The sequence below is a fragment of the Sparus aurata genome, chromosome 9, assembly GCF_900880675.1.
Source record: "Sparus aurata chromosome 9, fSpaAur1.1, whole genome shotgun sequence".
NCBI lineage: Eukaryota > Metazoa > Chordata > Actinopteri > Spariformes > Sparidae > Sparus > Sparus aurata.
The window spans coordinates 10,576,048-10,597,798 of record NC_044195.1 but is presented as its reverse complement, the minus strand read 5'-3'; the positions used below and the strand labels follow the sequence as shown (position 1 = coordinate 10,597,798).

At 43.9% G+C, this 21,751-nt stretch overlaps 1 protein-coding gene across 1 annotated transcript in view; it reads left to right on the top strand.

Annotated features, from left to right (window-relative positions):
- slc49a4 (solute carrier family 49 member 4) overlaps positions 1-15,603 on the top strand; it is a 62,036-nt gene extending 46,433 nt beyond the window's left edge. The window contains exons 8-9 of the mRNA XM_030428488.1: positions 3,288-3,470; positions 13,804-15,603. Coding sequence (XP_030284348.1) covers positions 3,288-3,470; positions 13,804-13,919 — 299 coding nt within the window. The 3' untranslated portion in view covers positions 13,920-15,603. The remainder of the gene's footprint in view (positions 1-3,287; positions 3,471-13,803) is intronic.
- The last annotated feature ends 6,148 nt before the right edge of the window (positions 15,604-21,751 follow it).

The following is a 21,751-nucleotide window of genomic DNA, read 5'->3' as shown; positions in this document are numbered from 1 at the left end:
GAAAGTGAAAGAAGTGCTGCACTTTCTGGCTCCATATGCAGTTTTCTTTTTGGTAAGAGATCATATGAAATCACCTCGAGCTTCAGGAAACTGTTATGTACATATTTCACTAATATCTGATATCTTGTAAACAATGAATCAAGGAAACAATCTGCAGATGAATCAATAAGGAAAATGATTTAGTTTCAGCCCTAAACACATGAATATCTTGTATTTGATTATAACTAGGCCTTTATCGATTCATCTAATGATTCTTTACGATAAGTTTTATGAATATTCTAAAGATGATTTTCTTTATATATATTAATCAAGTAACCATTAATTGACCCAAAGATAAATATACATTTGTCTCATTAATTTTCAATATTTTATCCAGCTATCTGTTCATTATTTTCTAAATTCCATGCCCACCTCACCTCCATTGGTCCATTCTGCTGCCGACCAAACAAATCTGCTGTCCTATTGGCTAGCTAAACTTCCGTCTGTGTTTTTGTCCTGTGTGTGCTTGTTCATTCCTCTTGGAAAGTTTAACTGAGTGGGGCGTGTCCCTTTGTGCCGCCCAGCCAGTCAGAGCCCGGCTGTGATGTGATGCAGTTTGTATCAAACAAGCTGAGTTTATTGAACATGTCGGCACTGCACTATCCTGGTCCTCAGCAACACAACTGCCAAGAGCGGAGTTGCAAATGTGTCTGCACGGCCGCCATATTGGAAAGGTCATGATCCAAGATAAATGTTTTCTTTTCATGATGCACCTTCTTGGGTCCTTATGGAGATGTATGAAGGGAGTGCAGCAAGTTGGACAGGGATTGATTACTTTATAGACCCTCTTCTCAGGCCACCTTCCTCCACTGCTGTGCCCCCTCACATGTTTCTTTCCTTCAAGGACTCTCCTTCCTCCTTCGGGGAATTGCTGCCAGATAGCTTAATTCAGTAATACGAGGGTGCAGTGGTTCAAGCGGTCTTAAGTATTTGATATCAGCGCTTCATTAGGGTTGAATAAAGACGAGCAGGGGAGAAGGTCGCCTTTGATGGCTGCGTGAGTGAGTGCCTCGTGGGTTCCCCGTCACAGGCAGCCGGGCAGGCAGACACGCGAGGGCCCTCAGAGGCGTTGTGATTAAAGGGACGTGCAGGCTAATGGGGAGCTCATTTGGACCAATCTGCTGTGATAAGGGAGATGGAGGGTGCCGTGATGCTCCAGAGGTGATGGCTTAATCTTGCCGCACATCCGATCTAATTCACATTCACACATTTAGGTTCCAGCCAAAGCTGGGAGCAGCAGCTGAGACTAGACCCTGAGCTGGCCAAACACACTGAATGCTGTCTGATTGCTCCACAGACATGAACACACACACAAACAAACACACGCACACACACACACACACACACACACACACACGGTTGACCATCTAATGCTATATGTTGTAGCAATAAGCCTGTATTACACAAACTTCTGCAAAAGACATTCATTGTCTGAAATAGATTGAGCCAGTCAGCACATCATGATTTTAAATTGAAAATTTACCATCCAGAATTGTTCCCATTTTTTTTTTCACCAATATAATCAAGAGGCACTTGCACCCAAATGAAACCAGCTGCAGCCAGCGTGGACAAGAATGTAGTATTCGTCATGCCTGAGGAGCAAATGAGACAAGTTGTTTACTTTGGGTACATCTGCGCATTTTGGCAAAATAGTCATACATTTGTTTTTGATATATTGTAGAATCCGTGAAATTAGTTGAATCCTAATGCTGAGAGTGCAAGTAAACAAAAAAACAATATAACAGAAATGAGACTGAAAAGCTGTCACCGTGCCATCCAAACTGGAGTTCTTTAAGAAGGACTGGGTGTCAATTCATTTGGTCCAGGTCTCAAAGCAAGTCATGTCAAGTCACAGGTTGTGTCAAGTCAAGTTAAAGGGATAGTTCGGGTCTCTGGATGTGGGGTTGTATGAGGTACAGACTGCTGCTGAAAGTTGGACCCAAACAGCTGTTCTGTGGTGTAACACACAGTGTTGTGTGTAGGAATACAGGTGTTGTACGGTTGAGAGTATGTAATCCCAAAGGAAAAGGCTGTCTGAAAGCAAAACTCAAAAAGCAACCAAGGCTTTATTTGGGATTGAATATGAGTCAAACCTTTGTGTAAAAGCATAATTGCGATGAAAGAGGCACTTTTAAGATTTACTGTAGTTTCGGTTTTGGGCACGTTAATTTTGAACGGGAGTGCTAGGGGCATGACACGCTAGCATCAAAATCGCTATTTTTAGAACACTAAGAAGGCGCGACACAACATGAAACTTTGCTCGTAGCATCACTAGGGTCTCTACACATGAACAAGAGCATTGAGAACATTGTTTGTGTACACAGAGTTTATGAAAAAGAAGGTTTTTGAACTACTCAAGTTAGCTGCTGCATCTCCTGCGCGTCGCTGTCATGGCAGACAAAAAGTGTTGATCCCCGAGTGCTACCTGACAGGCAGGAGAGTAATGGTGAACCGCTCCTCAAGCGTGTTTGTCAGGTCGCACTCAGGGATTGACACCTTTTGTTTGCCATGACGGCGACGCGCAGGAGCTGCAGCAGCTAACGTGAGTAGTTCAAAAACCTTCTTTTTCATTAACTCTGTGTATACAAACAATGTTCTCAATGCTCTTGTTCATGAGTAGAGACCCTGGTGAAGCTACGAGCAAAGTTTCATGTTGTGTCGAGCCTCGAGCCGAGTTTCGCTTGAAGGCAACATAAAGTGGCAAAACTGTAAAATATCTAGCACACTTAAACAGATACATATTTTTGATTGACAGCTGACAGCAGATTAAGGCTTTAAATAAATCACATATTCAAACAGAAAATAAACAAAGAGAAGGACTTGGAGTCATCCCGAGACAGGTCACATGGAATGTTTGTACAGATTGTTAACATCGAAACATGAATGTGATGTAAAAAAAAAGAAAGTAGTCCAGAAACAAAACCTGACAAAAATTCAACACGTGACACCGCAGACAGGTGAAGGCTGTGTGGCTGTGGGTGCAGTTTTGGTCTCAAGCTGACAGTCGTTGTTCCCAGCTGAAAGAGTGGCTTCTAATTGAAATGCTGCTTCAGGATCCGTCTTAAATCTAGTGCTAGTGCTGTATCAGAGAGAGGCTGTGTAAATCACCACTGCTGTTCCATAAATTTGACCAGTGTGCCACTCTCTAAAATATGAGCTCTGATAGGATTTGGAACTCTGTAACAGCACAGTTTCACGTAAAACTGTCTCTTACTTTGTTCCTGCTTTTTATTTCCCCACTTTCACAGCCATCCTGTACACTTCCTGCATCCTGGTGGGCATTTTCATCAACAGCAGCGTGCCAATATTCTTCGAGCTCCTCATAGAGACAGTGTACCCTGTCCCTGAAGGCATCACCTGTGGAGTGGTAACTTTCCTGGGGAACCTGGTCACTGGCTTGCTCCTCTTCTTCCTCACCTTTTACTGCACAGGTAAGACAGGATTACTGTAAATTTACAAAAGAGGTACATGTGTGTTGATATCTCAGTCGTACAAGATATCAGAGGTGTACATCACAGGTTAAATCACGATAGATATTATATTGATTCTTTGGACAGCCATATATTTGCTGAAGTCACAGTTCAAGGACCTGCAGGAACTATTAACAAAAGTATACTATTAATATCCTCACTGTCTTTATTTTGGCTGTCTGCCCTAAATGATACCTCACATGGTGACACAGACCTGCCATGGGAAATTAAAAATAAAGGCACATCTTAAAAAAGGTCATCGATGGTTTCACCCTGCACCAAATATAGTGTTTTGTTGTTCATTGATTCAGTATATTGATCCACATGTACACTATATTGCCAAAAATATTCACTCACCCATCCAAATAATAGAAATCAGGTGTTCCAATCACTTCCATGGCCTCAGGTGTATAAAAGCAAGCACCTAGGCATGCAGACTGTTTCTACAAATATTTGTGAAAGATTGGGTCGCTCTCAGGAGCTCAGTGAATTCCAGTGTGGTACTGTGATAGGATGCCACCTGTGCAACAAGTCCAGTCATGAAATTTCCTCGCTCCTAAATATTCCACAGTCAACTGTCATTGGTATTATAACAAAGTGGAAGTGACTAGGAACGACAGCAACTCAGCCATGAAGTGGTAGGCCACGTAAAATGACGGAGCGGGATCAGCGGATGCTGAGGCGCATAGTGCACAGAGATCGCCAACTTTCTGCAGACCTCCAAACTTCATGTGGCCTTCAGATTAGCTCAAGAACAGTGCGTAGAGCTGTTCATGGAATGGGTTTCCATGGCCTAGCAGCTGCATCCAAACCATACATCAGTAAGTGCAATGCAAAGCATCTGATGGACGAGTCTGGGTTTGGCAGTTGCCAGGAGAACGGTGCTTGTCTGACTGCCTTGTGCCAAGTGTAAGGTTGGTGGAGGGGGGATTATGGTGTGGGGTTGTCTTTCAGGAGCTGAGCTTGGCCCCTTAATTCCAGTGAAAAGAACTCTGAATGCTTCAGCATACCAAGAGATGTTGGACAATTCCATGCTCCCAACTTTGTGGGAACAGTTTGGGGATGGCCCCTTCCTGTTCCAACATGACTGTGCACCAGTGCACAAAGCAAGGTCCATAAAGACATGGATGAGAGAGTTTGGTGTGGATGAACTTGACTGGCTGCACAGAGTCCTGACCTCACCACGGTAGAACATCTTCGGGATGAATTAGAGCGGAGACTGAGAGCCAGGCCTCCCCGTCCAGCATCAGTGTGTGACCTCACAAATGCGCTTCTGGAAGAATGGTCAAAAATTCCCTTAAACACACTAAAACTTGTGGAAAGCCTTCCCAGAAGAGTTGAAGCTGTTATGGTTGCAAAGGGTGGACCGACGTCATATTAAAACTTGTGGATTAAGAATGGGATGTCACTTAAGTTCATATGCGAGTCAAGGCAGGTGAGCGAATACTTTTGGCAATATTGTGTATTTATTCATTCATTTGAACTGTTTCTAATAGTGTTTATTTCATGGCATTAGTCATGGTAACAGTAATTAAATATTTTAAAAGAAAATCTTAACCTAAAAGTTTTTACTCCATTCAGAAGTTTTCTGCCCCCCTGCAGAGTTCTCCCTACTGCCAAAAGCCACGGGCCCCTTTGTTTTCAGAAATTCAATTCAAGCCCTTCAGACGCTGCCAATGAATGGAGGACAGTGGGAAAATTAGGTTACAGTGCAACATGACACATTAAGCACAAAGAAAGAAAAACTTTCTATTGCACAGTAGCTTCCTATTTATCTTTATGCCGGCCGCCTGGCAGAGTTTGATATAATAATTTAGCTTGACAGCAAAGAGAATGACTTCTCATCCAAAGCAACATCCAAACTAAAAACCAAGCTCAGTCATCCATGTGAGCAGCTGCGTGTTGGTGCAGTGTAGTGCACATATATGTGAGTTGGTGTGTACTTCGGGATCGTGCTTTGGTGCATGGGTCCGGCCTCACTGTGCTGTTTGTCCACCCGTGTTTGGTTTCATTAACCTTCCCTGTAAGTTCGGCTACATCACAGGACCAATCAGCTGGAGTGATGGCTCAATCCCTGACACGAACTCCTTCCACCCTGTTTGTTTGAGTAAATAAGAGATATGTTTTCAGACTGTCATAAATATTCATGAGCTTCATCCTCCTCCTCTGCCAAGTCCCTCTGATTGCTACGAGGCTGCTGACAGCTGCTGCCTGACAACTGTATCCTGATCCTGCCATCTAGGTTGTCTTGCCGGTGCAGGGTGGATATGATTCTGTTTGACCTGAACAGCCGGGGCCTCTGAGCTTAGTGGCCCCAAACATTTCTCTGACAGATACCCACGTTCTCAGACAACGTATTTTCTTTTGAACATTTCCTGCCAACATTTCTTGTAAAGAAGGACAGGTTGCCAGAGGTAGTTTCTTTCATTCAGGTGCAGAATGTACAAGCTTGTTGACCACTGGCTGTTGTTTTTGTGTTCAAGTTCAGCTTTTTGGCCAAGACACTGTAGACGTGAGGAAACACAACAGACAGCCTTTGATTAAAGGCCAGTGTCTTTAGACTCAAAGCAGATTGCTATCTTGACATGCAGTATGGTTTGTTAGTAGGAACCATCTGGAATGGTGCTGCTAAACACTGTGTAGGAAAGGGCAAGCACTGTAAAAAAAACAGACTTTGCAGGGGGTTGGACGAACTATCTATCTATCAGCGTCTGTCACAGGTAAACTTCAACCAATTAGATCAACCAGGTGGTAAATCAAACTCTTATCAAAGCTTTGAGAGAAGAGCCAAAACATGCTTCCAACAATAAAATACTTCAGCTCCATTCACTGCTCTTCACTGATAGAACTGATACTACAGCAGCTACGCTAACCTCTTGAAGAGCTGCCATTGTTGTTTTCAAACGAGCAGTCGCTTTTCCCTCTGGTCCTCACACCTAAATCACGCTCATAGCTGCCATTAGTTCCTCAAATGGGCCATATTGGTTCAGCACCAGCTGTTGTGGTTGTCCTGGATCTGCAAGAAAAAATATGAAATAAGTTGGATGAGATATTACAGACAAGAAATGGTGTCCTTGTTCAGAGTTTTTAATTCGGACAACTGCAGGTTTGGCTCATATGTTAAACAGGTGGAGTTTGAAGAGTTGAGAATGAAGCTGGAGGGATGTCGAGTGGAAGCCAAAAGAAATTAAGCTGTTTGAAAATTGTGATGTGGATGCCAAGGAATGTATTTTGAATTGTCTGAAGCGGTAACAGGTCAGCATGGGGATTAATCATAGATGAGACAGCAACGTACCAGGTGTGGACAGACAGAGCTGTGGGTAGAATGTGCAACTGCAGGCCATCGCGCAAAAACACAAAAACACACAGACACACACACACAAGAGTCGGACTCATAAAGAATACATGATGTATCCTCTGCTCCACTCTTGTCTCCACTGTGCTGAATGATTGACTGCTTGGTGTAAAGGTGTGTGTGTGTGTGTGTGTGTTCATTTGTGTGTGTTTGTTCGTTTGTGTGTGTGTGTGTGTGTGTGTGTGTGCGTGTTCGTTCGTTTGTGTGTGTGTGTATAGCTGTACTCTTTGTGTGTTGCTGCTCCTCTGGGGATGTGACCATATGTGCTTGCTGTCGAGTGCAGATGCCGACACGTGTGTGTGTGCTTGTTTGTATGTATGTGTGTGTGTGTGTGTGTGGGCTGAAAGCATCTGACGTGCTCAGATGGATCCTGACAAGTTGCCTACGACAGCCGCGGAGAAGATCAAGCTGAGATGATGGAGGCTTTTGCTGCTCTTTTCTTCACTTCCCGCCCTGAAGTCGTGTGATGGAGTGTGATGCATCGATGCGCTCTTGTCAGGAAGTTCTCACTGCTGAAGGCGTGCAGGCGCTGTAATGTGACCTTGCAGAGTGCTAGATTGCCATCGATCCCGTAGCCGCACAATGTGTGTAGGTACCAGGTTGTTGGAGTCTGCTGGTCCTGGCACAGTGCAGGTCTGTAAGCTCTTCAGTGTCGGGGTTTGGTTTTCATAAAAGTGAGGTATATTTAAGCATAAATCAGGCGTGAATATGTTTTTCCTGAAGTCAGCGAATCCTGTGAAAAGACCAAAACCAACAATGTGTCTGTCTCTGGACACTTTCTTACCTCCCTATCCTGTCTTTGGATGTCAGTTTCAAGCACATTCATGCCTACTGAAGATGAAGACTTTGAAAAATGGATAACAATTCTCCAAGTTATTTTTTTTTAAAGACTCAGCAGTTTCCTCAAACAGCTGGGCACTTAAGTTTTTAATCATTATAGCTTACTAATGCGTTTTTAATAGTTTCTGGACAACAGTGGAGCGCAGTAACAGAGGAATAAGATGTATCAGAATTATGTGGATATGTTCAACCAGAAAGAAAAGTTCTGTTATTATCTCCCCCCCCCCCCCCCGTGCTGATGGAAAGTTTAACAGATTTACAGAAGAAGCTTCACATCAAAACACATGCGCTTGAACGCACCGCGTAAACTTAAAAAAATCTGCGCTCATGGCCACAAGATTGTTTAAAACAGGAAACTTTTTATTGTTTTCTTATTATCTGTCATCAATATCCCTTTCATATCTTCATTTTATTGAGATTTTATTGTAGAATTTTAGTAGAAAACCATAACAAAAACGAACAGTGATTATGAACAGATTATGAAAAAATAACAGTGTCTATCAACTGTGTTGCCGTGCTATCTGCTCAAGTTGGTATGCTAAGCAGTTAGCAAAGCAAAGCTCACGTGAAAGCGGTGTAAGCGCCGACACTTCCCTGGTACTCCGAGCCCTTCGTTCAGGCTGTAGATGACCGGCATACAAAGTTATCAAGTTATCGGCAGATACAGTTAGCGGTAGCCCTGGTGATATGCATCCTCCTGTTTGTTTTGAGTATGATTCAACAGTTGGCCAATTCGTACATATTACACCTTTAAACAAGAATCTCCAAAATCATTCAACTTGAATATATGATAATTGGGCGCCAGGTCAGAGGGTCCCTCGTACGATTTACAGCATCAGTTCTCTCAATATATCTTTCATAAGCAAGACACATTGGTATTGTAACTGAAGACATCCTAACTGAATCGGTATTAAAACCATGGAATAAGAATTGAATCGATTCAGGTAATCAGTGGCTGTATACCAGCTCTAATTACAAGATTGTTTGACCATCCAGTGTGATGGGAGACACCTCTTCTCTGCGCCAGCTCTTCTGTTAAACACTGATCCCAACTGTGTTCTGCTCTCCTGAAGAGGAAAAACGCCTGCGCAGATTAATTTTATTATTATGTAAATTCCCCTCAGAAGTATTGTAGTCGATCGTCTCATTACTCTAATTTCCTCTCTGTAGTCCAATAATGGATGTGGTAAATAATATGCATGACTTCCAAACTGATAAATTCTGCCTGAGCCTCGTCTTTTCAAACTTCGTTTTGCCCCCTCGTATTGAAAATTGGCAGCCATGGCCTTTAAAGATTTCCATCTATTTTCAGTTTACAGTTAATTTTTAGGGTTTTCCTTTCGGCTGCCCGCTGCCTCGTTATGCATTCTGAATTATGGGTCCTTTCCCTGCAGGCAGAGAGGCGTTTATGAATTTACCTCCTTGTCCATTTTAATATCCTTGAGAGCCCGGTCTTGGTTCAGTGAGCCCCACCTGGCCTCTTGACTTTGTTGTCGTGTTATAAAAATCCTCAGAGTCTCTGAACCATGTGCCTCAGAAACATGAATGAAGCCCGGGGCCCATATATCGGCTGTTGTCGCTCTCTTTCGATCTCATCTACTGTGTGTTTGTGTCATTTAGCACAGTGCACCGGGCGGAATACAAAGCAGCAGAGAGTTATTGTGGAGCAAAGCGCCTCAAAGAAGAAGAGGAGGTGGAGGAAGATGGGGGGGATGGCGGGATGGCGTGGAGTTTCCGTTCAGCTGTGAGCTGTTAGAGTCTCCTCCTGCACGGAGGGAAGCAGGGATTATTCAGCACTGAGAAATAATTGCCACAGTTCTTCAGTCCCAAGAAGTTTTTTCTCTTCTTTCTGCTAAACTTTGTATTCTCGTCTGAAGTGAAAATGCCTCTTCCGTTGAACTGTTTCAACCCTCCGTAAAGACTGTGAAGGTGTTTTAAAAAAAAAAAACAAACAGCCTCGCTTTGTAGAGTTCAGTCAACCCTGAGAGAATAAAAGCCTGTTTCATTTGCTGTTCCTGTCATTTTGATATCATGGGTAAAGCAACGCTGACAGAGTAAATGAACAGCGGCACACAAACACAGATCACACAATATCAAACACACATTCATGCACAAACACACACTCTCTCACACACACACACACACACACACACACACACACACACACACACACACACACACACACACAGGCAGACTTGGCAGTCGTAAATAATCTGGCTAATTTAGGTCCGTTCAACAACCTGTAGATCTTAAGTAAATATTTCCACCTGCATCACAATGAAGAGCTGGTCATCATGTGGTGACGTGTGTTTAGGCGTGACCTCGCGCTCCTCAAACAACCGCCGCAGCCATAAAGGAGAACTGAGCCACGTTCATTTCAACGGTGCATTGACCTCAATTAAGACTGATTAAGGCCATAAGACTCCTGTCGGCCCACATCTCTGTCTTCATCTGCAGCAGCGACGTGCTGACGATGGCAGCTACAGTAATAGACTGTTAAGGTGATGAACTGTCCACGTTCACACTGATGAACTCTGAATATGAGCGTTCTGTCGCAGGGAAAATTGTTAGTTCGCTCAAATGAATGGAAAAGAAGAACAAAAAAGAGAATGACGGAAATTGAGTAAGAAAACCCGAGTCTGCGAGCCGCTTGGATCTGATTGCTTCAGAAAACATCCACCAACATCACCCTCTTCCTCTTCAACAATTCAATTATAAGCCATTTAACCCATCTCACTAATGCAACGTGCTTCAACAATCATTACAAAAGACTAATCATTAAATTCATTAAAACCAATACAAACAAGAGGACAAGACGAACGGAAACTATGAATCCACATTTTTTTAAGAGTGAAATAAAACAATTTAAAAGATGATTTTTTTATTAGTCCAAGCTTTCAACTGCTACAAGGCCAGGTTGTGCTCAACCTGGATTCACTACAAGAATCTTTTCAGGCCTGCAACGCAACTGGAGTCACACTGTCGGTCACCGCTAAAATCTAACTATCAACTTAAAAGGAAACCAGTTTACTGTCGAACTCAGTGACTTCTTTCTTCCTGCCTTCCTTTTAATCTTGTTAGCTCTAATCTTCTGCCTTCATCCTCTCTCCTTCTCCTCCTCCTTCTCCTTCTCCTCCTCCTCCTCCTCCTCCTCTTTCTCTTCAGCTCTCCTCCATTCAGACAAACTTTAACTGTTTCCTCCAAACTTTGCTCCAGACGTGTCCTCAGAGATCAAAGGAGAGCAATTGAGCTGCTTGTCCATTTTCACCACATCACCTGATTGAATTATACAATTACCTAGTTCCCCATTAGCATTCCTTCGACGCTGCAGCCGCAAACACACACACACACACACACACACACACACACACACGCAGGCTGTTGGTCTCTATCTTTAAATGGACGAGTGTTTGTCGGGCGTACATGTGAGGAAGCGAGACAGCGCTGGACAGAGAAGACGGCAGGTCAGATAAACACAACTCCATTAACCCGCCTCCACGCCGGGTCTCCTGCTGTCCGGCTCACACGCTCCTGATTAATGAGGCTGCTTTGGGAGTCTCGACACCTCGCTGCAAGCAGCCTCACCCAATCCCTCATCTCCCTCTCTGCTCTCAAGCCTCTTCTCCATCACATATATCCTTTGCTTCCATCGTCTAAGCCCACTCTCGTCTTCTCCTCATGGAGGCACACACAGGTTAGAGCCAAAACTCATGATTTACCAGAGGAAAGGCAGCGCGGTGCAGTCTCTTCCTGCATTGATCAGGTCCTCTCTTGACCAGAGCAGCAGGATGGCGTTGTTATGAAGCGCTGGCTGATTGGAATCGAAGTGGCCGGCGTGAGTAGAGAGACATTGTGCTGGCAGGGCCTCCAGGGCTCCACTGCGTGTTACGACCTGATTTTTTCTATATTTGGTCTGGCTCGTTATCAGGGCACGAGCAGCTGTCTGCTGCCACCACATCCTCAGTCCTAGCTGAGAAGTTGGCCCTCGCAGCGCTGCGCAGACTCTGCTAAACATCTCTGTCCAGAGAAAACCCCCCCAAACAGCTCTGTGCTGCTGTGATGGCCGACTTCACAGTGAGGGGCTGCTTGATGCATTTGAAAGAAGGAGTTTATTGATTCTGGTTTTGTCCGAACTTGACAAGGTGTGACTGCGTGTTCATGCAGGCTGCATGGTGAAAGCCCGAGCAGGAAGAAGAGCTTATTTGTCTGCGTGCTGATGAGTTGAGATGCCGACGGTTCAGTGCAGTTGCGAGTTCCCATCTGCCCTCCAGATTCAGCATTATTGCAAACGGCCAGAGCTCCTCTCCTGTAGTTAATGGAGCCTGAACAGAGCTGAGAAAATAGAGCACCTCATCCTGCACCGTGCTTAGGTTCAAGTGTAGGTCAATGATAATGGGGAACAATGCCAATATCACTAAATTATTCACAATCGTTACCAAAGACAGCTTCCCTTATTCTCGTACGTCAGGCATTGCTATTGATTATCCATTCATTCTATATGATACTCATAACTTATTCAATGTCACTTCATACTAACTCTAATTAGGTGTACAGATGACTCATATTTTATAATGAAGGAACACTCCATCCTCCCACCTGCTGAGTCATTTATTCCGTGTGTGTTTACACACAGGAGCGCAAAGTTCTGTACAGATGTATTATCTTTATATTTAATACTCTTCACTACTGTAATTAGTACCCCTGAACACACACAATGGTGGTACCTTGCTGGAGTAATTTGCTCCCATTCAGCCACAGCAGCATTGAGTGAGCGTTCCAGTTCATTCCAGTGGTTTTGGATGAGATTGGGGTCAGAGCTCTGTGGAGGACATCCCATAACCTTTGTCTAGATACTGTGACATAAAGTCTTAGATTTTCATAAAAAGATAAATGTTAGAAAGTCTGTGTTTCGTGTGTTAAGCACTACAGCATTCATGGTAGTTTACTTCAGACCACAGTTGGAAGAGTAGGAGGAGGCGGGCCTGTGTGGACGCTGCGGCGGTGTGTGTGTGTCGACTCGCCGTTGGAGAGAGGAGAGAGTGGAAAATGATCATTGGGGCATTTTCAACAGTGGCTCTTGAACATGTTCAAGTCAGGAATCTCAGAACCTGGGCGCTATCACATGTTTCTACCAGTTTTGAGTGGAACTATTGTAATCACGGATGTGTGCTATCAGCGACTTGCAGAATATGACCGGCCCACTTCAGTTTACACCTCAGGCCAAGGAAAATCTGCTATGTCTTTATCCCAGCTGGGAAGCAACTTTTACAGTTCTGAACCAATGTATTGTTGGTTGAAATGCTCAGAGCGGTTCAATGTTAGGAGCACAAAGTGGATCAGAACAAGTTCCATGTTGAAAGGAATGGCTCTTCCACACCAAACTGGAAAACCATGTGCTCATGGACCTGGTTTCATGGGGGCACTGTCTTGTAGGACAGGCTGTTGTCGTGATATCAGACTACATGGACTTCGATTTTAGATATCATTAAATGGTGACATAAGTCTTGTTACAGGGAAGGGAACTTACCAGACTGTTTCTACGTGTTCTTGCCTTTACCCACTTAGTCATAATATCCACATTACTGATGATTATTGATCAGAAATTTCATCGTGTTCGTATTTTGTGAAATTATCACCGGTCATCGCTACAACATTGTTGCAGTATCGAGGTATTCAGGCAAAAATACTGCGGTAATTGATTTTGTCACCAAGTCAGCAAATGAATAAAGTGTTTTAGAGGAGATCTTTAAAAATCCAGATCATATTGTGTATTGTGATACAGGCGAAAAATATTGCAACATTGTCAGGCTGTGTCACTCTGCTCTACTGCTGTCTGATAATTGTAAAAGCAGGGACCAAAAGTACATCTACACATTTGGCCATTTAGCGTGTATTTTTAATCATTCGTAAAGCAAGAGGACATATGAAAATGTTCGTATGGAAAGAGAAGATGTAAGATAAAAAAAAAAAGGAGAATCTCAAACTGTTGAAGTGTCTTTGAGCAGGTCAGTGTCATCTCCCCACCCGCCTGATGCATCACACTGCTCGTTACAGTCTGACTCAAACATGTCTCTCTCTCTGTCTGTCCCCTTCATGCAGAGCTGTCCTGGTTGAACTGGTGTCTCACCGGCTCCTGTCTCTTCAGCCTCGTCCTCATCCTCTTCTTCAGGGAGTCGTACGACCGCCTCTACCTGGACGTCTTCGTCTCCGTGTGACACCTCCGAGGGCAAAACGGGACCACTAAAAGATAAAGGACTGAATAATCATTCTTGCACAACCACGAGGAGAAAAGGGAGCTGAAGGAGAAGTGGAGACCCACTCTCTTTTTAGATGTTAATGTATATATTGATAACCATGGTGATGGATGGCTGAAGAAAAAAGAACTGACTCTCCACCAATGTTTACCCTTAAGTGATGGACCTAACGCCATATGACTGTTGAACACATCGTCAGCTGTTTTTATATGTCAGCCTCTGTCTGTATGTTAACGGTTTAATTGTCTGAACCAGACTCGACTGTTAGTAGTTACCGTTTACAGATTATGTAATATTTAAAGCTGTTCTCAGTGTCGCCCCACCCCCGTGACTTGTATCTGACTCAAAGCCTACGAGTTGTATGCAGCGCTGACTCCAGATCAGCATGACAAGGAAGTAAAGAGTGATAAGAGGACAGCTCCTTCAGCCAATCAGCAGGCCTGGCTGTGCTGAGTCGAGTTAAACGAGCGACCTCCTGGTGTTTTAGTGCTGCTCCACGCTGCCAGGTACGACTCGCTGGAGAGGCGTAACTGGCCGACTCTGCAAAGTGACCTGTGACACTGCCTGTCATCAAGAGGCAGGTACTCAGATTCTGTTTTATCGCCCTCTCATGATGGATATTATGCAAAAATGATCTCACAAATTTATGAAACGTGGGCCAGGATTGGATGAGCCTGCGCTTTGAACTGTTCCTGTGGAAGACGCTGAGTCAGCTGAACCGTGACACTTTCACATTTCATTGGTTATTCACTCTATTTATGGTTAATTGTGTCCGTTTCTGGGATATTTGCTTTTTAATCTAACTCAATAATGTTGCTTTGCTTTCTATTTTTAATGCTTTCCTCAGCAGCCTGCCAGTATTTATTGGGCATGTGTCAACACTAACACAGTTAACACCTAGTTTCACTGAAACAGGATGTTTTTGTGACAGTTTCACCACAGCTGAGGCACTCTGAGGGACATTATTTTATCAGGCATGAGGATTTCGTTGCGATTGCCAAGCTGCTCCTCCTCTAAAGCACCAGCAGGTGTCTCTGCGCCAAATGAGAGTCGACTGGCAACAAAACCTGAAGGGAAACAGGATAGGAAGTTGCCATTTTTCTTGGATTCCTTGACTGATAAAACTGGAGCTGTGACAAAAACCAGTTCCAGATCTGGAGGGACGTAACCACAAAGAAACACACGAAGACAAGTGAAAAAATATCTGTGACTGAAAGACATTTTTTCCTCTTTAACTCGTCCATGACTTCTCTCTGTGTCTTCGTCCTGCATAGCAGCTATTTGAAGTGTTTTAATGTGTTCCTCTGGGGTTCAAGGAGGCTCTGTAAAGTGTTTCCTGGTGCTTGTTTTTTTATTTTTTACTCTCCTTGTACAGAGAAGGTTGTCTTTTACCTTTCGACGTGTTGCCTTAATTGCCCAGTGCAGTGTGTTCAGCCTCCCTCTCCTCCACACTGTGACTTCTTTATCTGTACATTCTGTTGAAGGTCATGTTCTCCTGCTCCACAGCACACTCTGTGCTTTCAATGGGCTGCGAATGTGACTCTTGAATATATTTCCGGCACCTTATTAACGGAGTAAACATTTTGAGAATAACACTGCTGTTGTTAATGAGCTAAAGAGGGTTATTAAACTTGTTTGACATCAATCTGTGATCGTCTGTGCATTCCAGGGTTCATCTGAGATGTTTCTGACTTGCCTTTTTGTCCTGTTCTTATATCAGCGGCCTCCTACATTTCCATCAGAGCCTGTAAAACATCTCAGACGTCTGGTTCCACTTCATCGTCACTTTTACACCTGCTTGAGTACAGAGCCAACACAGTCGAAAAGTGTTTCGTAGTACAAATACTTGCAGACCAAAATGTGGTCGACTATTTTTTGCTTGCTGAGCTCCTCACTCAACACTCAGCCTTTTGTGTGTCTGGCTCCATTATTTGCTCTCCATAGAAGCTGCAGTCAGGGAACATTTCTGTTGTGTCTCGCCTTAAGACAGATTCCTTTCAGAGTGACTGTTGAACAAATGGAAGAGTCTGGAAGGTTTTTGTCCTGTTATTATGTAATTAATGATCGACTTACAACACGTTCCGCTGTGTGCAGCTGCAGTAGAAATACGTCAGGGTGGTGTCAGGTCTTTAATCTAGAAAAGATGGAATTATACTCGTACAGGCTGTATGGATGCCAACGTGCACAAGGGTCACTGTCTTCAGACCTGCCACCTGAATAGAGTTTAGTCAACCAATCGCTTTGCTTGATTCACAGGTTCACACAATGTTTGACTGACTTATGGCCAGTCTGATAATATCTAATATCGGCCGATATTTATATCTAATATCGGACGATGCCCCCTCTGAAACCTTCAAAGACACTGTTCTCTGTTGAGGTTCAGTGTCTTTGAGGTGGGTTTCTCCTTTGATTTACAGTGATTAAATATTCTACTTGATATTGCTCTCCTTAAAGGTGTTGGACAGATCATAAAAAGAATGGTCAAATGAAGTCAGCGTGGGTAGAGATAAGCATCTTTTCATTAGATCCTTCCTGCCTGTTAAACGACCACTTCTTTTAAACTTCACGTCTTCATTCTGTAACACAGGCTTCCATATCTGCCAACACTAGGGTGGAGAAAAAAAAAAGAGGGAGAATTTCTGGGGTATCAACGGAGGTCATACTTCACCCCCAGTGATATAACGCTACACTACGGATTAACAGAATAAATACAAGGTTGTGAGAGTAAAATATCTTTACACTGGTCCTGTATATTGTGTTATGTTAGTCATAAGTAGTCTTAACTTATTAGATATTTAGATATAAGTGCAAAAAGTGTCCAAGAGTCAACTTCTAAAATGTAAATCACAAAAACATTGAGAGACAGTGTGTGGGGAGCCATGATTGCCAGGCGGACCCTTGAAAAAGAACAAGAGGGAGGATGAAGTGATGCAGGGCTACAGTCTGCAGAGTGAAGGCACGAGGACGAGCAGGTGAGATAGGAGTCAAGATGTCAGGTGAAGGTGAAGGTCTCGCACCGAGTTGGGTTGCCAGGTACCAACACGCACATCCCACACAAACTGAAACACTCTCATCTGATTTGTTACACTATGAAATCGAGAGATTGATGCGACAAATGACCAATTGGAAGCACAGGCATGGGCTTCCTGTTTCACATTAAAACTGAGACAACTTAGATGATGTCATGGTTAATGGCATCAATGTAAAGTGATTAAATATTGTATTGCCCCAAAGAGTGTGACTGAAATGTGGGTTTACTTTCTAAAATTCTGTTTACCTAAAGGTCCAGTGTGCAGGATTAAGGGGGATCATTTGGTAGAAATGGAATATAACATTACTTATTGTATCTGTATCTGTTTTCATTAGTGTAAAATCACCTGAAACTAAGAATCGCTGGGATACTGGAGAATGAGCTTTTCATATACAGAAGAAGCAGCTCCTCTTCTAGGATTCTACCATGTTTCTACAGTAGCCCCTGAGGGACAAGTCGAACTCTGACTCTAGAGAGAGACCTTGACCTTTTTTAGTGGTCGCTGTAGGTTCCTGTATCATCATCATCATTCTTTTTTTTTTTTTATGTGACCCATGATCACATGTCATGGCGCATGTCCAATAATACTAATACACAAGAGAGACATTCTTCAAAAAGGAATCTAGTTTTAAGAGCACTGTTGGCTCATCTGATTCCAGTTACACAACTCATCTAAACAGCAAGACGCCTACTGTCTTTTAAGGTGGAGCATTTTCTGGCGTTTACAGCATTTTTCTACTCAAAGCTTGAGTTAAAGGCGCCATATGTAAGAATGTGGCCAAAAACGGTTACTCAACGATACACTCAAATTCATAATACTGCGGCGAGTCGTATCCGCCTCCCCCTCCACCACCTCCCCTCCACACGTGAGGTTGCCAGAGCGGACACACAATTCTGTTCTCTCAGTAAAGATCAAGATGTATTGTTATTTATGGTAAAGTTAGCTGTTGACTAGGGGTTGACATATCAGATGGAATAACCTTATGCATGATATTTGACAGAACTGTCCTTCATTTTTGCCTCCCTTTTATAACGTTATGTAGTTTATGGCGATATACGTGCAAAGACCTAAAGAGGACTCGAATTTGGCAAAGTATCCAATGTAAGATTTCGTATTGTCCAGCCGCTGCTGGCAAACGCGCGGACAGCGGCTGGACATTGAGTGGACATGGACTGGACAGCAGCACGCTGGAGACCGGATGCCCGTACCAGGACAGTGCTAATGCTGCTAGCGTTAGCTGTGCTGCTAACGTTTGTTTCTATGATCTAAATGAATAACGTTATTACTCGACAGTTCAAAGTATTTGAAATGTCCATCCCCGTCAAGCTATGATGCTAACTTCGTTAGCCAAGCTTAACTTACCTGTCTTGGAGAAGAGTAGCCAATTCTGCATCCGTTTTCAAATTCCTCTCAGCTTTCAACTGTTTCCACCGTTCAAATGCATCCCATATATAGACCCTCGCTTTGCCTCGAATTTTATCTTGGCGTTTTTGTGATTCATAACGAGGTCTTTTAGATTTCGTTGCCCCATTGTAGCTCATTTGTAACTAGCAACCTGTGGTTGCTCGGCAGCTGAGACTCTGCTGACTGCAATGATTTGTAGACGGCGGTGGGCGGCGCCACATGCCAAAACATGATTTCAAAACATCAACATGATTTGCGGTCTGCAAAAGTTTTTTTTTAATGCAAATATTTTGGCTGTACTGTTGTTGTTGGTGAGTTCAGTATGTTATATGAACATTATTCCTGAGTCTCTGTGACATATTAGGATGATTTTAGAGTCAGTTGCTTTAGATTTCTTACATATTATACCTTTAACGTGCTGACTTTTTGCTTTTCTGGCTCTCTTGCGTAACAGACACTTGATGATTATTGGCTCTTCTAGCGCTTAGGATGTTTAAAGTGGATTATTCCACTAAATCCTTCACACTTGACCTCAACCCGATCACGTATGAGTCATCGGTCTCCTGATTACGCATTATTACTGGCATAAGCAAACTTTCAGCAGCATCAGATGGTTCATCACAGTGTGCTGTTAAATAATTGAGTGTTGGTCCATGTCATTAAGCATCTGTCAGCAGGTTTTAGAGTGATGGGGGTTTTGAGTCGTGGGTGCCTTGTTAACATTTGGCTGACGGGCTGTCGCTTAAAGAAACAGATTTCATCACTCTGCGCCGAGGCCTCGAATCGTCCTGGCAGCACAGTAACATTTCTGCACATCGTCCCGAGGCATGAGAAGACGCTGTCAGAGGACACCTGCATTCTAGGAAATCTCTTCGTTTTCCCTCCTCCGTCTCTTTCTGGATACAAATCAGCATGAACACGCACGGCCTACAGGCATGACCTCACTGTGTTTAAACCCTGTGTTAAGTGTCTGCGTGTACAGCTGGAGATGAGCTCATGCTCTGCTGCTGGTGAGAACTCCGGGCGAGTCCGCATGCAACATGCTGCTGAAGCCCTCAGTCTGGTTCCTATTATTATTACTGTGTGTCTGTGTGTGTGTGTGTGTGTGTGTGTGTGTGTGTGTGTGTGTGTGTGAGAGAGAGATTCATGTCACCTCGCCCCACAAAATCACTCTGTCGTGATCCTCTGAACCGGTGCCATTCTAGCTGGCAGGAAGAGGAACTGACCCAAGCTGTGACTTTTGTCGAGCATCAAACTTCATAAAAACATGAAATATATCCAGAAAAGAACGCGGCCGTGCATTCAATCAGATGGGTGTGCCTCGAATTACTACACTGCATTTTACAAAGCAAGCCTGCCGGGATGTAGAATTAATCCTCTGTTGGGTTTATGTGGATCTGTTTGGTTTTTGAGGAGCTGTCACATGTATTCATCTCGAGTCCGTGCCGTGAAAGAAACGCGCTTTGTTTTGGCTTTTCTGTTTATTGACACAGTTTCAGCTTTTCCCTCCTCTCCTCCAGCCTCCATCCCCTGTGTTCTACATGTGACGAAGCCAAATACCAGAAATGAAGTACACCAGGAAAAAAGGCTTTTTCTGGATTATATAAACAATGCAAACCCGCCAAAAGGGGTGAACAGAGTACAGTCGTTAATTGATACATTTCATCGTGGGTGTGTCTGTTTATTTGGGCTGTTGGACAGAAATGGTCCCAATGCAAGTTTGTTGAGTTGCTTTGAATGTTCGTCGGCCAAACACTCGGAGCTGTGCACGTAAAACCATTGTTTTCTTAATTAAAGTTTAATGATTAATTTGTCGTGGCTGCAGTGACCAAACAGCCATTGTTGTAGCATTGATCTGAGAGGTCCCAGAAGATTTAAGTTCATGCTCAAAAGAGATCTTGTAAATCAACCTGCAGTCCCTGCAGCCATGGTGCCGTCTCAAAACAAAACAGAGACATCTGCTCAGTTTGGTGTGGGGAGGACGGGGCAGATCCAGACCTTCCGGGGGAATAAACAACCCGAGTCACATCAGATTCTGCTCTGGTCTGGAGCCGTTTACTGACGGGAGGAGAGCTCAGAGATGACTTTTGAACTGTTGGGATTAAAAAGAGGATTTATCTTCACTCCTGTTTATCAGCCCGACTGCAGCAGTGATCTGCGGAGGTGACCTCCACTGTTGGGTGTTTATGTTCTGCATTGTTGACTGCTGGCTGGAGCTGGAGGGGAAGTGCACTTTACCTCATGAACGTAACGTTACAGAGAGGAGAGTTGGGAAAGAAGAAAGAGAACCAGAGTCCCTGCTGAGTGCTGAGTTCAGTGCATATCAATGAATTGGAAGTATAAACTCAACCCTGCTGACCTGCTCCTGAGTGTATTAAAAGGATGAACCAATGGCATTTCGACGCGGACTAAAGCAAATCCTCACTTGGCAGTTTAAGTTCATGCGAGAGACGAAGAGAAGCTGCAGGAGGCGCGAGCAAAAGTACAAAATCTGATTCTACCCACATTTATCTGATTTGGAAATTACTGCGAAGAGAAAAAGCTTTTTTGCTCACACGGGGGGATGTTACAGAGAGAACACTTCCCTTTCTTACAATGAACCTCGGTGTAAGCAAATATACTCAACTTCCCAAACAAGCCTGGGACAAAAGAGGTGGCTGTGTCTTCTTGTCGGAGGGAGATAAGGTAATGATGCATACATTTCCTCCGCTCACAGACACAGCGCTAACTGTTTATTAACAGCTTTTCAGCAGGAGTTCAATTCCAGTTTCCTCCTCTGGCTCGTTGTCAGCGTGGGACGTGGAATCGTCCCTCTGTTGAGTCCCTGGGGAGAGGATGGTGCCATGAAATGTGAAACAATAGTTTTCTTTTACCCACAAGCAATTTGGGTGTTTATGCTTTTGTGGCTGAGCCTGTCAGAAGCTATGAAAGCAGCTGGCTGGCTGACGAGTGCTGGAGTTGTTGTCACTGCATGTGACATTTGTGTAGCCCATCTTTTGTTTCCTCCTTTCAGGCGGCGCTTCTTACATTTCCCCGTTGTGTCTCCATTGAGACGCGGCTTGTTTTTCCTTCCTCTTGTGACTCAAACTCGCTCGTGTCTGTTTTTTCCAGCGCCGCACCTCAATGTCTCCTTGGGCCTCCCTGAGCTCCGCAAGCCCCTTAATTGACTTCTCCAGCATTATGAAAAATGAGCCAGGCTTTCAAATGGCTCATTTAGCACAACTGCTATCACAGTGCCTCTTACTTTATCTTCAACATATTAAAAAGGGCTAGGTGCTCTTGATAAGGAGCGATGGGCTGCAAAAGCCCAAGCTACCGGCATTTGACAGCTGGCCACTAATTTGCCAATTCATCACT